The following is a 23,280-nucleotide window of genomic DNA, read 5'->3' as shown; positions in this document are numbered from 1 at the left end:
CTCGGTGTTTCCATCTATGAAGTGGGAAGGGTGGATGCAGGGTTCCCAGGGTCCCTTGACTGACTGTCACTGACATTCCCTTATAACTGGAGTCTGACTTCACCATGGGCTTCCCTGATAGCTCAGTTAGTAAAGAATCCACCTGCAATGCAGGAGACCCCAGTTCGATCCCTGGGTTGGGAAGATCTGCTGGAGAAGGGAAAGGGAACCCACCTGAGTATTCTGGCCTGGAGAATCCCATGGACTGTATAGTCCACGGGGTCACAAACAGTCCATGTCATCCTGTCATGTGGGTGACAAAACAGGGTTAGTTCTCGGGGCCTGGGAGGTCTGGGCTGAGGAGGCAGGGCCGGCTGGCTGAGGTCTGTAGGGACAGCCTTGGTGGTGCTTGCCCTGGTTCCTGCGATCTGGGCTGAGTTCTGCTTTTCCCATGGGATTTACCCCAAGCCCAGACACCACAGATCCCAGCTCCCTAGTTTGAGCCTGAGCAAGCAGGTCACCGCAGGCAGCAGGTGAGTCTGCATGTGGTGTGGGGGATATAGGTCAAGCCCCAGCTGCCAGAACAGAAGGCCCCTGGCTGCAGACCACCTTCGCTTTGGTCTCAGGGATGCCTGGCTGGCGGCAGGTCCACTTCTGGTCTAGAGACCCCAGGTGCCAGTCCCAGCTCTGCCACTGACCATTTGGTGACCTCGATCAAGTCCCTTCCTCTCTCTGGGCCTCTCATTCCTGTGTGTAGAATGGGGACCCTGGACCTGGCTCTGAACCCTACAATCTGAAGATCCTGAAACTCTGCACTTACCCTTCCCAGCCTCAGTTTTCCCATCTGCGAATGGGAACATCTGTGTGGAGGAGCCCGCAGGAGGATGCCTAGCCTCTGTTCCTTGTGCACAGCCTGTGTGTCTTGCTTGGTCCCTTACGAGGTCTCTGAAGCAGACTGGGCCCGACCAGTGGCCCATTTTACAGATGGGAAAATTCACGAGGGCTCTATGGAGCTGCGGTAGCTGAAAGGAATGGCTGAGAAGTTACAGCCTGAGAACTCTGGCTCTGGGGCCAGTGGGGAGCTGGGAGGAGGGAAGAGGTCCTATCTCAGTGCCAACCCTTTTCAGGATGTCAAAACCGCGCCTGGCCGAGGGTTTGGTTGGAGCATCGGGGGTCAGCATTCCCATCGGGAACTCAAAGGAGAGTAAAGAAAGCCCTGGAAGCACATGGCCAAAGGATATCATTGCCCTGGAGCCTGGAGAAACTGCCTGGGATGTGGTCCTGAAGAAGATCAAGGAGCTCTCTGATTCGGTAGAGAAGGAGGGAGACGGGAGGGGGGAAGTAAGGAAGGATGAGGCTTTTTTAGTCCCTGCTTTGGGGGGCAAGAAATAAGACTTTCTGTTTTCTGGTTTTATGTCAGTTTCCTAGGTCTTATTTCAAGGCTCTGCTCTGCTGGGGTGATAGAATCATTCTGTCCCCTTCTAGCTCCCTCCCCATGCTACCACTTGGGGGTTTTACCCAGTGCCAAGCTGCCTGGTTGAGGGTTGGAGCTGTCTTTCCCCTTTCTTGATCTACAAAGATTGTTTCCCTCTTGTCCCCCTATTTTAAGAGTTAGAAGTTGTGGTTGTTCAGTTGCTAAGTCATGTCCAATTCTTTGTGACCCATGGACAGTAGCACACCGGGCTTCCTTGTCCTTCACTGGCTCCCAGAGTTCGCTCAGATTCGTGTCCATTGAGCTGGTGATGCTGTCCAACCATCTCGCTCTCTGCCAGCCCCTTCTCCTTTTGCTTTCAATCTTTCCCAGCATCAGGGTCCTTTCCAGTGAGTTGGTTCTTCGCGTGAGGTAGCCAAAGAATTAGGGCTTCAGCATCAGTCCTTCCAATGAAATTCAGGGTTGATTTCCTTTAGGATTAACTGCTTTAATCTCCTTGCAGTTCAAGGGACTCTCAAGAGTATTCTCCAGCACCACAAAAGTATCAGTTCTTCAGCTCTCAGCCTTCTTTATGGTCCAAATCTCCCATCCATACATGACTACTGGAAAAAAGAGTTAGAAGACCTGGTATCAAACTCTATCCTAGCCATGCACTTTCTCTGTGACCTTGAGCCAGTGACTTCTTTCTGAACCTTTTTTTCCCAAATCTGAAACGACAACAGCAATAGTACTTACTGCATAGTGTTGTTTTGAGGATCAGGTGAGATAACCCTCTACCCAGCCTTCTGTTTCTCTTTCACTGTCCCGGCAGGACTGCCGAGATGCTTTCATGGTGGCTGACCTGGGCGTGCTGGCCAACCGCCACCAGGTCTTCCGCCAGGCCCTGCCGCGGGTCTCACCCTTCTACGCGGTAAAGTGCAACAGCAGCCCCTGGATGCTGCGTGTCCTGGCCGCCCTGGGCACCAGCTTCGACTGTGCCAGCCAGGTGAGCCTGGGCCAGCTGACTCATTCACAAGCCCAACACTTCTTGGGGAAAAAAAGCGGGTTGCCTGGGGTCCTGGAGTGGAGACTGCAGCTCCTCAACAGGGGCTGACTCTCCTAGTCCTCAACTGTTTGGGAAAGGATAAATGAGTGCCCTATGGGGGATCAGTCTCCCATTGGTCCCTGTGACTAAGGCAGACAGCTTGAGTGAATGAGGGGAAGCACAAGCTTGAAGACACAGATGTTGTTCCTGTCCTAGCACAGCCTGATCATTTGGAAGATTCTAGGAACCTAAAGGGCACAGTCATGTTCAGCACACTGCACAATAGGGGTTCAGTTAAGGGCAGTCCCTTTGGCTCATGCCCAGGGTTCCCATCCCCAGAGAATAGAGGGGCATCAGGGCAGCTCCCCACTCTGGCTCTCACCCATGCCAGGGCGAGCTGGAGCAGGTGCTGGCCCTGGGCGTGGCTCCCTCACGCATCATCTATGCTAACCCCTGCAAGTCTGTCTCCCACATCCGCTTTGCTGCCCTCCACGGGGTGAAGCTCCTGGTGTTCGACAGCGAGGAGGAGCTAATCAAGGTGGCCCAGCATCATCCTGGGGCCAGGTGAGACCAGCAGGGAGTGGGTGCAAACAAGTAGAGACAGGTGGAAAAAGGGACCTTAAAGCTGGGACCCCGGCTGTTGGAACTGGCTGCAGGAATCAGATGCAGGAAGACTCATGTGGTGACTGGCACAGGCCAAAGCAGCAAAGTACAAGAATTTGGGCCAGTGGCCTGATGCCTTCGCTGGTGTCCATTGATGCCAAATAAACAATGCCTGTATCCGCATAGACACTGGGCAGAGCCTAGCACTAGGTGGTCCGGCGTTAGCTGACCTTGTGGAAAAGACACTCGTATTGGAGTCAGGGAGGCCAGGAACCACACTTCAGATTGGTTTGTCACACGCTGTGTGATCTTAGGAAAGTTATTTAACATCTCTGATCCTGTAATGTGGAGGCCTATGGAAGGTGTATTTATAATTTTATCCTTTTCCTGCTTTTTCTTGCCTGGACAGAAGCCTGTAGGTAGTGAGTGTGTTCAGTCTTTGGGTCTCCATGGCTAGACAGTCCAGACGAGCTAGGCAGAAGTGGGTGGGAAGCTGGAGGGAGGTAGGATGGGGGGCCTTGGGGCTCATGTGCCTAAGAAATTCTGATACCCTTTGCACCCCTTTCCCAGGCTGGTCCTCCGGCTGTGGACCCAGGACAGTGGCAGCCTCTTTCCCCTGAGCTCTAAGTTTGGGGCCAGGCTGGAGGTATGTGAACATCTGCTCAAGTCTGCCAGGGACCTGGGGTTGGCTGTGGTTGGAACCAGGTGAGTGCACTGGCTTTCCCCGCCTGGAAAGGAGGAGCCAGGAGTCTTGGTTTCCACTGTCCATTGTTGTTGTAATTCAGTTGCTAAGTCGTGTCTGACTCTTTTGTGACCCTGTGGACTGCAGCACACCAGGTTTCCCTGTCCATCACTATCTCCTGGAGTTTGCTCAAATTCACGTCCGTTGAGCCAGTTGTCATCCAACTATCTCATCAGGTCGTCCCCTTCTCCTGCCTTCAATCCTTCCCAGCATCAGGGTCTTTTCTAAGGAGTCAGCTCTTCACATCAGGAGGCCAAAGTATTGGAGTTTCAGCTTCATCCTTCCAATGAAAATTCAGGGTTTATTTTTTTTAGGATTGACTGGTTTGATATCCTTGCAGTCCAAGGGACTCTTAAGAGTCTTCTCAAGCACCGCAATTTGAAAGCATCAATTCTTCAGCTTTCTTTATGGTCCAACTCTCACATCCACACATGACTACTGGAAAAACCATAGCTTTGACTAGTCATACAGACCTTTGTCGGCAAACTGATGTCTCTGCTTTTTAATACACTGTCTAGGTTTGTCATAGCTTTTCTTCCAAGGAGCAAGCACCTTTTAATTTCAAGACTGCAGTCACCATTCAAAGTGATTTTGGAGCCCAAGAAAATAATGTCTGTCACTGCTTCCACTTTTCCCCCTTCTATTTGCCATGAAGTGATGGGACTGGATACCATGATCTCAGTTTTTTGAATGTTGAGTTTTAAGCCAGCTTTTTCACTCTCCTTTTTCACCCTCATCAAGAGGCTCTTTAGTTCCTCTTCACTTACTGCCAATAAATGGCATCATCTACATATCTGAGGTTGTTGATATTTCTTCTGGCAATCTTGATTTCAGCTTGTGATACATCCAGTCCAACATTTCAAATGATGTTTTCTGCATATAAGTTAAATAATCAGGGTGACAATATACAACCTTCTCATACTCCTTTCCCAATTTTTAACCAGTCAATTTTTCCATGTCCTGTTCTAACTGTTGCTTCTTAACCTGCGTACAGGTTTCTCAGGAGGCAGGTAAGGTGGTCTGGTATTCCCATCTCTTGAAGAATTTTCCACAGTTTGTTGTGATCCACACTGTCAAAGGCTTTAACAGAGTCAATGAAGCAGATGTAGATGCTTTCCTTGAATTCCCTTGCTTTCTCTATGATCCAACGGATGTCGACAATCTGATCTCTAATTCTTCTGCCTTTTCTAAACCCAGCTTGTACATCTGGAAGTTCTTGGCTCACATACTGCTGAAGCCTACCTTGAAGGATTTTGAGCATGGCCTTGCTAGCATGTGAAATGAGTACAATTGTGCAGTAGTTCAAACATTCTTTGGCACTGCCCTTATTTGGGATTGAAATGAAAACAGACCTTTTGCAGTCCTGTGGCCATTGCTGAATTTTCCAAATTCACTGGCATATTGAGTACAGAACTTTAATAGCATCATCTTTTATGATTTGAAATAGCTCAGCTGGAATTCCATCAACTCCACTAGCTGTGTTCATAGTAATGCTTCTTAAGGCCCACTTAACTTCACCCTCCAGGATGTCTGACTCTGGATAAGTGACCACACTATTGTGGCTATCTGGGGCTATCTGGGGCACTAAGACGTTTTTGGTATAGTTCTTCTGTGTGTTCTTGCCACCTCTTAATCTGTTCTGCTTCCTAACTATTTCTGTCTTTAGCATGCCCATCCTTGTACGAAATGTTCCCTTGATGTCTCCAATTTTCTTGAAGAGATTTCTAGTCTTTCCCATTCTGTTGTTTTCCTCTGTTTCTTTGCATTGTTTGCTTAGGAAGGCTTTCTTTTCTTTCCTTGCTACACTCTGGAACTCTGCATTCAGTTGGGTACATCTTTCCTTTTCTGCCTTGCTTTTCACTTCTCTTTTTATCTCAGCTATTTGCAAGGCCTCCTCAGACAATCACTTTGCCTTTTTGTATTTCTTTTTCTTGTTTTCTAAGAAGAGGCAGTCTTCTTACTGTCTCCTGTATGATGTCACAAACCTCTGTCCACAGTTCTTCAGGCGCTCTGTCTATCAGATCTAATCCCTTGAATCTACTTGTCACTGCTACTGTATAACCATCAGGGATTTGATTTAGGTCATACCTGAATGGCCTAGTGGTTTTCCCTACTTTCTTCAATTTAAGCCTGAATTTTGCTATAAGCTCAGATCTGAGCCATATCCAGGTCCAGGCCTTGCTTTTGCTAAACATATAGAGATTCTCCATTTTCAGCTGCAGAGAATGTAATCAATCCGATTTCAGTATTGACTATCTGGTGATGTCCATGTGTAGCATCATCTCATGTTGTTGGAAGTAGAGTGTTTGCTATGACCAGTGTGTTCTCTTGACAAAATTTCCACTGTCTACCTCCAGCCTTTGGCTTGCTGGCTACGCTCCAGTCAGCCGAAGCCCTTCTGGGCCTCATGATGCTTCTCTCTTCTCAGCGAAGAAGCTGGATGTTATCTGGGATTAGGGTGGGGCAAAGGGGGCAAAGGTCTTGGGTGCAAAATTTAAGGGGATGTTAAAAAAGTTAGTACTCTAGCTAAAGAATATTTTAGCGACTGAACTGAACTGAATACAATATTTGAAAAAATGAAAAATAATGCAAAAAAATCATGATGAGAAAAATATTAAAACTTGAAAGACAAGATTGGCATTTCTCATTTTTCCTTTTGCTTCAGGGTTCAACTACCGTTACCACTTTTGTATATATAAAGCACCTTTTTATTTTTAATGTTTATTTAATCTGGCTTTGTTGGGCCTTAGTTGTGTCACTTGGGGTCTTTGGTTTCAGAGCACGGGCTCTCTAGCTGTGGTGTGTGGACTTGGTAGCTGCAGCACACGGGCCTCGTTGCTCCCTGGCACGTGGAATCTTAGTTCCCCATCAGGGGTCGAACCTGGGTTCCCTGTATGGCAAGGTGGATTCTTAACCCCCGGACCACCAGGGAAGTCCCTACTGTTACTAATCTTGTCTTTATTTACATTTTAGTATTTTCGTCATTGTAGATGTTTCTAAATCAGTTTTGCTCTTTACAACAATTACTTTAAATATTCTTTATCTTGATCATTTAGTATTGTGGCACCCCCTTGAACTTTTGCTCTGGCCTCATCCAACCTGGCCCTCCTCACAGGCATGGGGATCCGGGTTCTGAGCACACACCTTCCAAGGGGGAGAAGAAGGGAGGCCCCTGCAATGAGGCACTTGGAAGGGGCTGCTAAGAGAGGTGACCACCACACAGTCTCGAGTGCTCCAACTCAAGGATGACCATGTCGGTGTTTCTGCCCATGTCTCTCTTCCTACTGACCTTTGCTTTTTCACGGGTGTTTCTCTACATGTCACTTGATGTGTGTTCAGCTTCCATGTGGGCTCAAGATGCCAGACACCCAATAACTTCATGAAGGCCATCGCCGACTGCCGGCGCGTGTTTGAGATGGGCAGCAGGATTGGGCATGACATGAGCCTCCTGGACATCGGAGGGGGCTTCCCCGGAGAGGAAGGCTCCGACTCTGAGTTCGAGGAGGTGACGGGGAGGATGAGAGGGAGCCGGGTGCTCCAGCTTGGGTTCAGGAGACTGAGTGTGTTTGTTTGCGTATGAGGAGGTCATGGAACTGTGAGTCGCATGCGTGTGTGTAACTGAGGTTTGTCTTTGTTGAGACGTCTTTGTCTGACTACACTTGCATGGCCTGTGTACATATGTGAGCCCTTGTGTATCTGGCTCCGTGTCTTTCTTTAGAGGTGTTAGTTGCTATCCCCCCTTAAGCTACAGTCAGGTAGAAGTTTGTTATCCTTGAGACCTGGGAAACATTTTGTCTTTGCTGACTGTGTTTAAGTGGTCCCAAATTCAGACATCTCAGGGTGCTATGTGACCTTGGACAAGCTACTTCCCCACCATGGGCCACAGCATCGACCTGTTTCCTCCCTAGTAAAATGTAGATAACGACTCCCCACACAGCTGTCAAGGGAATGAAGGGATAGTGTGCAGGTAAAGCCCCCTCAGATGGACTGGCCATGTTAAAGTCTGGGTCTGTCCCTGCAGGTGGCAGGAGTGATCAACGCCGCTCTGGCCCAGGACTTCCCCGAGGGGAGTGGCATCGAGATCATTGCAGAGCCCGGACGCTTCTATGCAACATCTGTCTGCATGACTGCTATCAACATCATTGCCAAGAAGGCTGTGCTGGAGCCCGGTGGGTGGGCAGGCCACTGTCCAGGCATTCCCGGGCCCCGGAGTGGAGGATGGGTAGGGGGTCTGGGCTCCAGCCCCGAATGCCTAATTAGCAGTAAACAAGCTTTGAACTGGATATGAGAATGAACCTGTTAGTATCACTATTTTATTGTTCTCAGACTGGGAGGTGAGAAGCAAGATGAAAGGTCTTCATTTTTCCTAAGTAGCCAATGGGTTTATACGGCATTTATGGAGGTAAAGTCACAGAATATAGCCCATGAGGTTCAAGGACAAAATCGTGCTGCTGTGCACCTTAAATTCATCCAGCAAGCATTATCTAACAGGTGCAGGTTCCGGTGCCAAAAATATAGTGAGTAAATGCAAACTCTTACAATACATATAAGAAGGCACCATTGTCGTCACGGCCTGAAGGTTAAGGGTGACATCTGTAGGGTAATGGTAAACCTTTGACAGTCGAGGTCAACCACCGTAGGAGCTCTTTTAGACTGTTATTTTTGCAGCTTTTGGTTTTCACACAAAGTGAGCTAAGCAGAAACTCCATTTCACGATAAGATGAGAACATGAATAGATCTTCCCCACTGGCTTAGTGCTTTTATTCTTTGCTGCTTTATGATAACTGACATATAAATATTTATAAGCTGCTTTAATCTCCTCCCTTATCCTTTTGACAAATGATTGGCCCACAGGTTTGTAATCCCAAGAAACTTGTGTCAGCTGATTGCATTTCTTCACAAAACATCTGATTAAAGGATATTGTGATAGGAAGCCTATGATTTCAAGTCATCATTTAACAAAACTCTAAGTATTAAGGGCTTATTTTTAAAATTTGCATCTTTACTATGGTAGGGGTAATTTTTGTATGTGTGTTGCTTTTTTTCTTGGCCACCCCACGGGGCATGTGGTATCTCAGCTCCCCGACCAGGGATTGAACCCATGCTCCCTTCAGCGGAAGCGCAGTATTAATCTGGAGCACCAGGGAAGTCCTTAGGGACTCATTATTTTTATTCCCATAATAACAAGTGTTGCCAATTATTAAATATCTATCATGTGTGAAATATGCATTTTCTCTCCTTTCTGCTCAACAGTTTGTGAGTAGAATTTGGGGTGAAGTAATTTGGGTTCATTCCCATTTTACAGGCAGAGATAGTGAGGCTTAGAGAGAGGAAGGAACTTGTCCGAGGCATCACAGCTAGTCAGAGATACAACTGGACCTGGTCTGCCTGACGCACACCTTTGCACTTGGATTTGCACCACATGCCAAGCAGACCTGAGCTCTTGACATTAGTGGTGTCTTGACTACCTCTCATGACTAAGTAGTTTAGGGACAACTGGGGCTGTGGCTTCAGTGATGGCAACTAAGAAAGAGGGGAGAGGATGGTAGGAAGTACATTGGGGTCAGTGGGGAGAGCAGAAAATCAGTATTCAGAAGGATCTGGGCATCTAAATCCCCAAATATTATGAAATGCTTCAAATGCTAACAGAAATCAGTGCAAAATCCTGAGTTTAGATTCCAGAAAGCAATATTCTAAGAACAGATGAAGAGTGGTTGTGAAGACACTGCCTTGGTAGTAGGTCCTGTCCAAAGGGTCTGGGGGCCATAGATGACCACTACTTCAATATGCATCAGAAGTATGATGGTGCTGGAGAGAAAGCTATCACCTGCTTACATTGGCAACATCAATAGAGGCAGAGTATTTAGATGGAGGGAAGTGACAACTGTGCTGTACCCCATACTTGTCAGAGTAGGGCAATGTTTTTAAATGTACTTTGTTGTTGTTCAGTTGCTAAGGTGTGTCTGATTTTGCGATGGCTGCGCACCAGGCTATCCTGTCCTTCGCTATCTCCGAGAGCTTGCTCAAACTTATGTCCATTGAGTCGATGATGCTATCCAACTATCTGATTCTCTGTCGCTGCCTTTTCTCATCCTGCCCTCAGTTTTTCTCAGCATCAGGGTCTTTTCCAAGGAGTTGGCTCTTCCCATTGGGTGGCCAAAGTATTGCAGCTTCAGTTTCAGCTTCAGTCCTTCCAGTGAATATTCAGGGTTGATTGCCTTTAGGATTGACTGGTTTGATCTCCTTGCTGTCCAAGGGATTCTCAAGAGTCTTCTCCAGCACTGCAGCTGGAAAGCATCAATTCTTTGGTGGTCAGCCAGCCTTCTTTATGGTCCCACTCTCACGTCCACACATGACTACTGGAAAAACCACAACTTTGACTATATGGTTCTTGGTTGGCAAAGAGATGTCTCTTCTTTTTAATACACTGTCTAGGTTTGTCATAGCTTTTCTTCCAAGGAGCAAGCGTCTTTTAATTTCATGGCTACAGTCACCAATCGCAGTGATTTTGGAGCCCCAAGAAAAGAATGTCTGTCACTGTTTCCACTTTTTCCCCATCTATTTGCTATGAAGAGATGGGACCATCTTTGTTTTTTGAATATTGAGCTTTATTTTTTTAATTGAAGGATAATTGCGTTATAGAATTGTATTTGTTTCTGCCAAACATCAACACAAATCAGCCATGTTGTGTTAGTTGCTCAGTCGTGCTCGACTCTTTACAGCCCCATGGACTGTAGCCCACCAGGCTCCTCTGTCCATGGGATTTTTCAAGAAAGGATACTGGAGAGGGTTGCCATTTCCTTCTCCAGGGGATCTTCCCAACCCAAGGATTGAACCCTGGTCTCTTGCACTACAGGCAGATTCTTTACTGATTGAGCTACCAAAGAAGCCAGTAATAAAGTATGTGTCCCCTCTCTCTTGAACCTGCCTATCACCTCCCTCCCCAGAATGTTGAGTTCCAAGACAGCTTTTTCATTTTCCTCTCTCACCCTCATCAAGAGGCTCTTTAGTTCCTCTTCACTTTCTGCCATTAGAGTGGTATCATCTATATATCTGAGGTTGTTGATATTTCTCCTAGTAATGTTGATTCCAGCTTGACCTTCATCTAGCCCAGCATTTCACATGATGTACTCTGCATGTAAGTTAAATAAGCAGGGTGATAATACCTGGGATGTGTTTTAATCAGTTTGTGTAAGACCTGGAAGCAACTGCCATAAAGCTTCCTCTGGAGAACCCAGAGGCGAGGCAGGCCACTCAGGGCCACAAGGGGAAGGACAGGATGGATCAGGAAGCAGAAGGACACAGGGGAACACTGGTCAGAGCCTCTGTTGTGGTTTTTGAGGAACAGAATGGGTGAATCAGGGTGAGTTGGACTGGCAGGTTTGGGATTGGCTAGTTTGAATAATTTCAGTGGGTTGTGGGGGGTAAGGACTGCCCTAGGGAGATTAGGCCAGAGGTAGTGCTTCAAGTTCTGTGAGTTCCATCCAGGAGATGGTTTGCAGTATGGACACTGGATTGGTTGGCTTGCACAGGCAAGGCATACTTGCAAGGCAGTTATTTGCTGTCTCTAGAAATTAACCAGCCCAGGGAGGAGCAGTCTCGCTGGGTCAGCAAGGCCCCGGATGCTGGAGCATCGAGAATATAGAGGAAAAAAAAAAGAATATAGAAAATAAGAAAATGTAGTTTAGACAGGTACCCCTTTGAGGAAGGAAACTGATAAATTAGCACATCACTAAGGACCAAGCATGATGGAATCAAGTCATGAAAAGACCGTTTGCTCCCAGTTTGACTCATGCAGCAGGTGATCAGGGCACCTGGTCTAAGGGGAGGGCAGAGAACATGAGGCCTGTGATCTGGGGGCAAATCCCAGCCCTGCCACAGTCCCCTACATGACTGCTGACAAGACTGTTTTCTCAACCGTAAAGCAGGGCTCAGTGAACCCGCTCAGAGGGTAGTTAGGATTAAATAGTTGAATACATGTAGGGAACTGAGAATAATGCCTGAGTTATATGGCATGTTAGATTGTTCTCTTGTGTATTTATTGGCTGTGCTGGGTCTTCGTTGCTGCATGCAGGCTCTCTCTAGTTTTGGCACGTGGGGGCTGTTCCCTAGTTGTGGTGCACTGGCTTCTCATCGCGGGGACCTCTCTAGCTCTACAGCTCGGGCTGTAGGCACAGGGCTTCTGTTGCTGCGGCTCGCAGGCCCTAGCGCGGGCTCAGTAGTCGTGGCACACAGGCTTAGTTGCTCCACGGCACATGGGTTCTTCCCAGACCAGGGAACCTGTATTCCCTGAATCGGCAGGTGGATTCTTAACCACTGGACCACTAAGGAGGTCTAGTTAGATTATTCTTATATGGGAGAGGAAGATGAAGAGGAGAAGAGGGGAACACTGAAAGGTGGAGGGCAGAGGCGGAGGGGCAATGCGGGTACAGAGGACAGGCCCCCAACTGTCTATAGGCTCAGAGAAGACTCCTGGAGCAGGGAACAGGGGGTATCCAGTGCTGGGCAGAGGATCAGGGCTCCCCCACAGGTGCCGGGCTCGGGTGTTGAGGGTCAGCCCTGGTTGAGCACAGCTCAGTGCTGCCCTCTGCCCGCCCTCAGGAGGCCACCGGAAGCTGCTGTACTATCTCAATGATGGCCACTATGGCACATTCCGCATCTTTTCCAGGGAGTCTGAACCCAGGATGCCCATTGTGGTGAAGGTAAGCAGAAGGTTTCATGGTTTTGGCACCTCCTAGAACTCACCTGGTCCAGCCCCGCCTTGGGCAGGATTCCCTGCTACCAGTGGGAGAGGCGAAGGGGCTCAGATTACTGGTGGCTTAGTGGGTTGTCACGCCCTCTGCGTGTGCCAGGATGTGCAAGTGTGTCTGTGCGTATTGGCATGTGCACTTCTGTGTGGGCCTGGCGATTCACACCTATGCGGGAAGATGGGTGTCTAGGTCCATCGGTCTGTGGAGGGGTGTATGCTTCTCTTTGGCTATCTGTCTTTCTGTCTGTTTGTTGTTCTGGAGTCCCTGAATCTTGGAGATGCAGGAGACTTAGGAAGTAGAGATTCTCAAACTTTGCTTCACACCAGAATCAACTGGGAAATTTTAATACTTCTCTGCCTGGCCCAGGCCCCACACCACTGATATTGGAATTTCTAATGGGTTGGGACCCTGGCATGATCCTCTATGAAAACTCCTCAAGCACTTTCAGTGAAGCTAGGTTTGAGGCCCAGTATTTTGAGTGATTATTAAATAAAATCTTCCCACTTTATAGATGGGAAAGCTGAGGTCCCATCTGTGTCTGCACTTGTGAATTGGCAGGGCTGGAGTCAGTCTCTAGAGCATAAGCTCTGTGAGGGCGGGTTAAGAGCAATGCCTGGCACACAGGGACCATTCAGGAATTGGTCAGTGTTGGTGGATGATAGAGTCCTTTCTGCTGGCGCCCTGGGGCATGCGCTGCTTGATGAGGAGTGGGTAGGGGTGTGTGTGTGCGGGGGGTCTTCTCTGATTCCCCACCCCCGTGTCCCTGCAGGAGCTCAGCCCCAAGCTGCCGCTCTTCCCCTGCACCCTCTTTGGCCCCACGTGTGATGCCTTTGACAAGCTCTTCTTGAAGGAGGTGCAGCTGCCGGAGCTGGATGTGGGCGACTGGCTGGTCTTCCCGTTCATGGGCGCCTACACGTCTGTCATGAGCTCCACCTTCAATGGCTTCTCTCCCACCTCCATCTGCTATGCCGTGGGACCTGAGCTCAGGTGTCTGGGGGAGGAGGAAAGGGGGTGGGCAGTGAGCGGCTCTCACCAAGATCTGAACTTGTTAAGGGGAGTTGGTGGCTGACCCTGGGATGCCAGGCCCTGGATACCCTAGTCCCCCCACTGGCCCCAGCAAAGCCCAAGATGTCTGGTTGACCTTTGACACCAGCCTCTGCCTATGGGATTGACGCTGTTAAGCCCAAGTTAGCCCACCTGGGCATCTCTGAAAGTCCTGACAGGTAGATGCCATTGTGGGCAGAATCACGCAGCCCTGTGGCCCCAGCTGACCCTCAGTTCCACGGCCAAGGTCCCCCCAACTATTGGGCCCCACTCTTCTCTGACCATTTGCAGCTGCTCCCCAGTTCCCTCCTCAGGTATCCCTTCCCCATCAACTCCAGGCTCCCTCACAGCTCCTGACCCAGGATCTCCTCTGGGTCCAACCTGGGGTTTGCCTCCTGAGGTAGTGGAAGGGGCTCTGGAACGCCCCTTTACTGGCGCATTCCTTCCACAGGAGCCTGCTGGAGACCACACCGTAGGCCAGACGTGGTCAGAATGGAAAGGCTTCGTCACCTCGGTGCGCTCGTGAGGGATGCTTGGGGGCAGGAATTGGTGGGGAGGAGTAGCGTGAAGGAAACAGAGGTTAGGGCAGGTGCCCCCAACCCCAGGGGTCCCCAACCCCGGGCCATGGACCAGTACCAGTCCGTGGCCTGTTAGGACCCTGGCTGCAGAACAGGAGGTGAGAGGGGGGCGAGTGAGAGAAACTTTAACTATATTTACAGCCAGTTCCCATGGCTCACGTTACTGCCTCAGCCCCGCCTCCTGTCAGAGCAGTGGCGGGGTTAGAGTCTCATAGGAGCGCGAACCCTGTGCGCCGATCATGAACCGCGCATGCGCTCTCCTTTTACGATTCTAACGGCCTGACGTTCCGAGATGGAGCTGACTGAGGTGGTGATGCGGTCAATGGAATGTGGTTGAATCATCTGAAACCATTCCCCCACTCCCAGTCCGTGGAAGAATCGTCTCCCAGGAAACCAGTCCTTAGTGCCACAAATGTTAGGGGACTGCCGGGTTAGGGTGCCTCTGAAATGAGGCAACATCTAAGGTTCAAAACTGTCCTCTGCGGAGAAGGAAACGGCAACCCACTCCAGTACTGTTGCCTGTAAAATCACATGGACAGAGAAGCCTGGTGGGCTTCAGTTCATGGGGTCTCAAAAGAGCCTGATATGACTTAGCGACTAAACAGCAACAATCACGAACTAGGTTTAATACTATTTTCTCTACTCCTCTGCCAATGACAGAACAAATGAAGATAAAACATGATTGCCCAGAACCCTAAAGCGCTCTGCTCCTGGTTTTCTAAAATCCAAAAACAAACACACTTTCTGAGTAATTAAAACAAAACAAAACTAAACCAAACTGTCCTCTGTCTACAGTGGGCCTGAAGCTTCAGTTAGCTCTTCCTGGCAGCCTACCCTGCCCCCTCTTGACCCTGGAATGAGGCAGTGTAAGGAAACTGCGCTATTACAAGAGAGCCCCCTGGAGGTCATGCCCTGGAATATGCAACAACGTGCTTTCACCAGAACCTTGAGATGCTTTTGTCCTTCCTTTCAATCTGTTAGTGACCCCTGCCCGTTGTTCCAGAAACATATATATGAACCACAGGCACCTGATCTAGCGGAGAGAGCTCTGGCATTGTAGTCAGACAAGCCTGGAGGGGATCCAGGCTCCACCACATCCTGGCAGTGTGGTCAGAGCTTCAGTTTTCTCATCTGTGAAGTGAGGGTGCTCTTAGTATTCCCCTTGCAGGATTGTTGAGAGGATTAAGTGAGATAATGCAAATTCTCATTCAAGGTCAGTTCACGTCCACTTGTTTCTGGCTGGGCCTGATCCTGAGTCTGATCACTCTTGCCCCCACGGTCTGGGTATCCTCAGCGAATATGTACAGCATCTAGCCACATAGCTAATGGACCATGTGGGTGCCTCAGACCTGGCTTTGGCCTTAAGAAACACCCAGGTTTGGAGCTTGACTGGACCAGGTGTGAATACAGCCAACTCAGAAACAGAGCGATTGCTACTGCATGTTCCCCGGGCAGGCTAAAACTTGAAAAACAACATTTGAGGAGTTCTGAGCTCAAAAAAAGAATGCATCCTGCTGGGAAGGAAGATGATAGAGTCACTTCAGAATGACTGGTCACATTCCTGCAGGAAGGAAAGGGAGAGAAGACTCCAGAAGCCAAAGTCACTCATGTCCTGTGTCCTTTTACAGCTTCGCCTGATAAAACAACACAGTCTCTGATTTCCAGCTTCTTCAGAGGGTCCTCCCCCTCTGCCAGAATCAGCCTTATCAATCTTGCTGCATCCTCCACAGTTCATGCACCCTTGGGCTACAGATATTTCTCCTGCAGACATCTCAGGAGGAGGGAATGAATCTGCGGATGTCACCCAAGGAAGGTATCAGGTTCAGACAGCCTTTGGATAATGTGTCTCCTCCCAGAGACTGAAAATTCTGAATGGAAACATCTACCCTTACCTCCCCAGTGGTGTCTGGAAGTACAAATGTGAGTGGGCTTTAGGGAAAAAATAAAGTTTTATTCAGATGCAAGAGATTTTGATGTGTTCTGTGTTTTGCCCTTCGGGCATTTTACTGTATGATTGTGGATATCCATCCATATATCCATCCACCCATCCATCCATCTATCCATCCACCCATCCATCCATTCATTCATCTATCCATCCACCCATCTATCCACCCATCCATCCACCCACCCATCTATCCTTCCATCCACCCATCCATCCATCCACCCATCCATTCATTCATCTATCCATCCACCCATCTATCCACCCATCTACCCACCCACCCATCTATCCTTCCATCCACCCATCCATCCACCCATCCATTCATTCATCTATCCATCCACCCATCTATCCACCCATCCACCCATCTATCCATCTACCCATCTATCCATCCATCCACCCTTCTATCCATTCATTTATCCATCCACCTATCCATCCATCCATCCACCTATCTATTCATCCATCCACCCTCCCATCCATTCATTCATCCATCCATCTATCCATCCATTCATCTATCCATTTACCCATCTATCCATCCATCCACCCACCCATCCATCCATTCACCCATCTCTCCATCCATCCACCCATCTCTCCATCCATCCACCCATCTATCCATCATCCATCCACCCATCCATTCATCCATCCATCCATCCATACATCCACCTATCTATTCATCCATTCACCCATCTCTCCATCCATCCACCCATCTCTCCATCCACCCATCCATCCACCCATCCATCCATTCATTCATCTATCCATCCACCCATCTATCCACCCATCTACCCACCCACCCATCTATCCTTCCATCCACCCATCCATCCACCCATCCATTCATTCATCTATCCATCCACCCATCATCCACCCATCCACCCATCTATCCATCTACCCATCCATCCATCCATCCACCCATCCATCTATTCATCCATCCACCCTTCTATCCATTCATTTATCCATCCACCTATCCATCCATCCATCCATCCATCCATCCATCCACCCATCTATCCATCCATCCACCCATCTATCCATCATCCATCCACCCATCCATTCATCCATCCATCCATCCATACATCCACCTATCTATTCATCCATTCACCCATCTCTCCATCCATCCACCCATCTCTCCATCCATCCACCCATCTATCCATCATCCATCCACCCATCCATTCATCCATCCATCCATCCATCCATCCATCCATCCACCTATTTATTCATCCATTCACCCATCTCTCCATCCATCCACCCATCTCTCCATCCAGCCACCCATCTCTCCATCCACCCACCCATCTATCCATCCATCCATCCACCCATCTCTCCATCCATCCACCCATCTATCCATCCATCCATCCATCCACCTATCCATCCATCTATCTATCCATCCATCCACCTATCTATCCATCCATCTATCCCCCCTTCCACCAATCCATCTATCCATCCATCCATTCACCCATTGATCTATCTACTCATTCATCCATCCATAAAATAAAATGCAAGAGCCTAGACCTTGCCTGGCACTGTTCTAGGTACAGGTGACACATGATGGATAAGAATCTAAGCTCATGGAGCTAACTTTTTAGTTGGAAAAAGAGCATAAACAAACCCCTAAATCTAATAAAATGAAGTGGAAGCAATAAGGGCTGTGAAGAAAAATAAAGCAAGGGGCCAGTGAGTGAAAAAAGACAGTGCTATTTTAGATAGAGGGGTCTGGGGAGGCCTCTCTGAGGACATAGCAGGTGAGCAGAGATCTGAAGGGAGCTTGTGCTTACCTGAGTCAGAGAGTTCCAGGCATTGGAAACAGCAAGTCCAAGGCCAGGGACAGACAGTGTTCCCTCACAGGCAAGAAGCCCGTGTGGGTGAGCTGAGTGAGTGAGGGGAGGTGTTGGGAGTTGAGGCAGGAGGAGGATTGGGGGCTGATCTCATCAAGCTTCAGGTGAGTCAGGGATCTGACTTAGCTCTGAGGCAAAAAAGGTGGGGAAGGGGCTGGGGAGGCCCTGGCAGGTTTGGGCAGGTGAATAGTGTGACAGGATGCAGAGAGAAGTTGAGGGGGTCCTGCCAGTCCTGGGAAATGACAGTGGTCACAGTACAGGTGGGTGAGCTGCACCAGGTTCAGCATGGACTGCAAAGGTCAAGAGCAGAGAACTTTCTGAAGGGGTCAGAGGTGGGGTAAGAGGCAAAGAGAGGAGTCCAGGACAACTCCAGGGCTTTGGGCTGTGGCTGCGGTATACGGATGGGGATGCAGGGCAGGAGGAGAAGCGGGTTAGGAGGGATTAAAATGGAGAGTTCCGTTTTGGAAAAGGCACGTATGAAAAGCTGATCCAACATCCAAATGGAGTCAGGTACAAGCATCAGATTTCAGGGCAGAGATCGGAAGGGCAGAGGTCGGGAGGGCAGATATGACCGTCCATGGGGCGTGGTCCGCACTGGTTGGACTTTCCATCCCTGGGGCTTGCCAGCTCAGCCAGGAAGTAAATAAGCAGAGGGATGACACAAGTCCTGGGAACTGAGAGGAGAAATATTCCAGGACGGCAGCCCACAGCTCTGTGCCCAGGACTCCCCCCAGAGTGGGTGAGGTGAGGGCTGAGAACGACATCGGAGAGCGGAGGTCATCGGTGATCTTAACCAGCGGGTTTTAACGCCTAGGAAGGTTGGTGGAAGTGGGGTCCAGAGAGGATGGGGTGTGGGCACCTCTTCCAGGAAGTTAGTTGTGCTGTAAGAGGAGCAGGAAATGGGAGAGTTGCTGGAAGAGGCGCCTGTGTAGGTCAAGGAAGGTTTAAGATGAGAGATGTTACAGCTTGTTTGTAGGCTCACAGGGATGACTGACAGAAGGCAAGATAATTAAGACGCAGAAAGAGAGGCGACAGTGGCAAAGCAACGTCCTTGGGTGGGTGGGAACGGTTGGCGTCCTGTGCTCTGGGGCGGGGTCGGGGAACTGAGGGGGGGTGCGCCCAGATGGGAACTCCTCTAGTGCCTCCATGGGGACAGGCAAGTCGCTGGGAGAACATGGAACTCTACTGGTGGTTTCTTTATTAGCGGAATAAGAAGCAAGAACATGGTGGGAGCGAGGAGGCAGGAGAAGGTCCTGGTGTTCTCAGGAGAGGGGCGGAGTGGAAAAGGGACGAGAAGCGTGGAAGGATGAATGGGCCAGTGAAATGGGTGGCAATGCCAGCGCAGGTGCCCACTCGAGGTTTGTGGGGGTCCATGTAGAGTGAACCCCGCCGTGCGGAGTGTTTTATATTCAGCACGTGGGCACCTGCTCTGTGGGTGCAGAATGAGTGGGGGTCATTGGGAAGGAAGAGAGCAAGGCAGGTGGAGACAGCTTAGAGAATGAGGTGCTCCTGAGGGGGGCTCTCTGCAGGTCCAGACTCCACCTGCAGTCCTCAAAGCCTTTTCCTGAGCCCACATGCTGCCTTCCACAGCCTTTACCTGCTGGAGACTCATAATGACCCAGTGAGCAAATAACACCCCCTCTTTAGAGACGAGAACCCTCGGGTCACCTGGCTGGTAAATGACAGAACTGAGATTTGACTTCAAAGCAGTTCAATGTTTTTCCTTTAGGGCTGCAGGGGTGAGCACACTACGTTTAAGAAAGTCTTGCTTCTCAAATATATATATATGTGCTTCTCAAATATACATATATATATATATATAATATATATATAACGGGCTTGGCTGTTGGGAGATTAAATTTCAGGTGTTCTGAGCACCGAGTGGCCCAGGCTTTGTGGTGGTTCAGCCACAGTGATTTGCTTCCACCCACTGGCCACAGTCAGTGTTGCAGCCGACCAGAAACCTACAAGGCGTTTGCTCATCTAAGGATTCGGTTTATGGGAATAACAATGCCTTTTTGAAAAGGGCTGCAGAGGAGTTCCCTTCCCCCTTTGACAAACGAGGAGAGAGAAATCCAGAGAGGTGGCTTTAAAAAGCTGTCTGAACCTGTCTACTCCATGGAGTCAATAGTATTCACTGAACACATCCTCTGTGCCAGGCACTGTTCTAGATTCTGGGAATTGAGCAGAGACCATTGCTCTTGTAGACCTGACATTCCATGGAGGGTGGAGGTGAGGAAGGGGGAGGACAGGAACCAAACAAATAAATAAAGCAATGCTAGACTCTGGAGGATGGTGAGGAGGAATGAAAGGAGAGTGACTGGAGAGGGTGGTGGGAGGTGACGTTTGAAGAGAGACCCAGTGACTGGGGTGGTTCGGGAAAGATGCTCCAGGAAGAAGGAACAGCTCTGCAAAGGCCCGGAGGCTGTGAAAGATGTGGGCAGAAAGGTGTGGGCAGTCCAGAACAGGTGGAGCCTACCAACGCCCCAGCCCAGCTATCTGTGTAGAACGGCTAGAGGTCAGAGCAGGACTTTCCAGTAGGAGGTGCATGCCACTGACCTTCTCTCAGGCAGTTCACAGCCTTGATCAGCACCCATCTAACTCACACAGCTGTCCCCTCTCTCCTGGAAACTCTCTCCTCTCTTGGGTTGTATGATACTAACTGCTGGTGGTAGGAAAAGCTATGAGTATTCTCCTGTGGAAATCAAAGCTTAGCAATCAACATACAGAAGTTTTTTGTTTGAAGGAACCCACTGACATGTCAGACTTCCCTGGTGGCTCAGAGGGTAAAGCATCTGCCTAAAATGCGGGAGACTCGGGTTCAGTCTCTGGGTTGGGAAGATCTCCTGGAGAAGGAAATGGCAACCCATTCCAATATTCTTGCCTGGAAAATCCCGTGGACGGAGGAGCCTGGTAGCTACAGTCCATGGGGTTGCAAAGAGTTGGACATGACTGAGCGCCTTCGCTTTCACTGACATGTTAAAAGTTAGAGCAGGGAATACTGACACTCAGAGTCAAAGGTCAAGATCAACATTTCTGGGATCTGGAACAGGAGCATGTAGGAGAGAATTGGTGATGTCATCAGTTTTGCACGTAGCTTTTGCCATGTTATAAGTATGTGTTTGTGGACCTGTCTGCTGCTAATCTGTGAGCCATTCTTGCAAATAAAATGAATATTTATGTTTATATATATATTATATGAGCTTTATTCAAATCCTATGATTGGTGTTCGAACAAATAATAAGTTTTAGAAGCAAAGTGAAGTGAAAGTCATTCAGTCGTGTCCAACTCTTTGCGACCCTATGTACTATACAGTCCATGGAATTCTCCAGGCCAGAATGCTGGAGTGGGTAGCCTATCTCTTCTCCAGCGGATCTTCCCAACCCAGGAATCAAACCAGGGTCTCCTGCATTGCAGGCTGATTCTTTACCAACTGAGCTATCTGGGAACAAGTCCCTAATTTGGTAATTTCACCATGTTACTCTAATACTACCCAATTATGGGGTTGCAAAGAGTCGGACATGACTGACAGACTGAACTGAACTGAACCCAATTATGTCAGCTGATATTTTCCAGTGTTTGAATATTTGCTCTAGGCTATAGTTCTTTGTAAAGCAAAATAGTGCATCCTTAAAAACAGGAAAGTTATAGGAAGCAACATGTACCTAATACCCAACGCGAGGCAAGACACTCAATTCAACCAATATCAGTGCAAATGAAATCAGTTCTTCCACACCAGAAATATTTATCATAAAAACAAAGATCAAGGGCAATTAATACTGCATTTAAAATTGTCAAGGCTCTTTTATTTTTTGTCTTTTATTTATTTTTACTTATTTATTTAAGTATAGAGTATTTACATTGTTGTGTTAGTTTCTGGTGTACAGCAAAGTGATTCAGTTGTACATATACATATTACTTTTCATTAAATTATAATGAATACAGTTCCCTGTGCTATGCAGTAGGACCTTATTGTTTATCTATTTATTATTATTTTTAAAATGTATTTACTTTATTGGGGGATAATTATAATACTGTGATGGTTTTTGCCATAAATCAACAAACATTTGTGATATCACTCAATTTTTAAAATGACCTTTATTAGGCATTTATGTTGAGTTAATGTTTCCCCCTTTTTAATGTTTTTTTAAATGATCAAGTGTCTATATGTGGTAGAGGTCACTGTTACATGTTTTCGAATACAGTAGTCTCCCTACTGGGGGTGATAGGTTCCAAGACCCCCAGTGGATGTCTGAAACTACAGAGGGTGCTGTGTTTTTCCATATACATACATACCTAAGCTAAAGTTCATTTTATAAAATAAGAACAGTAGATTAATACCAACTAAATAAAACAATTATAATTACACACTGTAATGTTATGTGAATGTGATCTCTCTCTTTCTCAAAACATCTTATTGCTCAACTTTAATGCCTTTTCCATCTTAACTTACCTTGCACTGTGGCCGTAACTTTTGCACTTGGAGGCAAGACAGCAATACTAGCATGAATTTCTTTTATCTTCCTCACCATTTCATGAATAGAAAATTTATTCTTACCATAGATCTTAGCAACCTCCGCACTTTTTCTATAAGTTTAAAACTTTTACTTAAAGGAAGCACTTGATGGCTTCTGTTTGGTATATCTGAATTGCCAGCATCACTGCTCTTGGGCTTTGTGGCCCTTATTAAATAAAATAAAGGTTATTTGAACACAACACCCAGATGACAAGACCGTCAGTCTGGTAACTGATGGCTACTGAATGACTCACAGGCAGGATTATGCTGACAAAGGGATGATTCATGTCTCTGTTGGGATGGAGTGGATGGCTAGAGATTTCATCACACTCCTCAGAATGGCACTCAATTTAAAACATAAAACACTGGACTTCCCTGGTGACCCAGTGCTTAAGATTCTATGCTGCCGACACAGGAGACATGGGCTTGATCCTGGCCCGGGAACTAAGGTTCTACATGCCATGTGGTGAAGCCAAGAATTAATTAAATACATAAATGCATGTAATAGTTTAGAAACTTATGAACTGTTTCCGATATTTTCTATTTAATATTTTTGGACCATGGTTGACTATGGGTAACGGAAACTATGAAAAGCAAAACCATAGATAAAGGAGGAGGGGGATTACTATACACCATCCTGTCATGTACTGGCTCATAATAATAACAAACCATGCATCTGCAATCATGATTTTTTAAACAGAAAATCTCTGTTTTTATTTTTGGCCGCTGTGCCAGGCTTGTGGGAATCTTAGTTCTTTGACTAGGGGTTGAACCCAAACCCTCAGCCCTCAGCAGTGAAGGCACAGAGTCTTAACCACTGCACTGCCAGGGGTTTTCCTGAATTGTTTAGTAT

General features: G+C 48.0%; 2 protein-coding genes across 2 annotated transcripts in view; both read left to right on the top strand.

The window, feature by feature from the left end:
• The first annotated feature begins 1,107 nt into the window (after window positions 1-1,107).
• LOC138076365 (antizyme inhibitor 2-like) lies at window positions 1,108-14,050 on the top strand. Its single transcript, XM_068968506.1, has 9 exons — window positions 1,108-1,290; window positions 2,223-2,396; window positions 2,827-2,999; window positions 3,609-3,743; window positions 7,120-7,285; window positions 7,802-7,949; window positions 12,382-12,482; window positions 13,300-13,517; window positions 14,026-14,050. Exons 1-9 carry the CDS (start codon window positions 1,108-1,110, stop codon window positions 14,048-14,050), a joined length of 1,323 nt encoding a protein of 440 aa, XP_068824607.1.
• A 4,537-nt stretch (window positions 14,051-18,587) lies between these two features.
• Window positions 18,588-23,280, top strand: part of TINAGL1 (tubulointerstitial nephritis antigen like 1) — a 36,263-nt gene continuing 31,570 nt past the window's right edge. The window contains exon 1 of the mRNA XM_068967476.1: window positions 18,588-18,729. The gene's annotated coding sequence lies outside the window, so the exon portion shown is untranslated. The remainder of the gene's footprint in view (window positions 18,730-23,280) is intronic.

Source organism: Capricornis sumatraensis, chromosome 3 (genome assembly GCF_032405125.1).
Source record: "Capricornis sumatraensis isolate serow.1 chromosome 3, serow.2, whole genome shotgun sequence".
In the NCBI taxonomy this organism is placed as follows: Eukaryota; Metazoa; Chordata; class Mammalia; order Artiodactyla; family Bovidae; genus Capricornis; species Capricornis sumatraensis.
The sequence above is the reverse complement of the archived record's forward strand: the minus strand, read 5'-3'. Positions and strand labels throughout refer to the sequence as shown.

Bases quoted from the DNA above. Each gene is read 5' to 3' on its own strand.
- LOC138076365 (XM_068968506.1), top strand. From the start codon at position 1,108: ATGTCAAAACCGCGCCTGGCCGAGGGTTTGGTTGGAGCATCGGGGGTC. The intron at 7,950-12,381 runs GTGGGTGGGCAG...GCCCGCCCTCAG, and splicing joins GAAGGCTGTGCTGGAGCCCG to GAGGCCACCGGAAGCTGCTG. The intron at 13,518-14,025 runs GTGTCTGGGGGA...TTCCTTCCACAG, and splicing joins GCCGTGGGACCTGAGCTCAG to GAGCCTGCTGGAGACCACAC.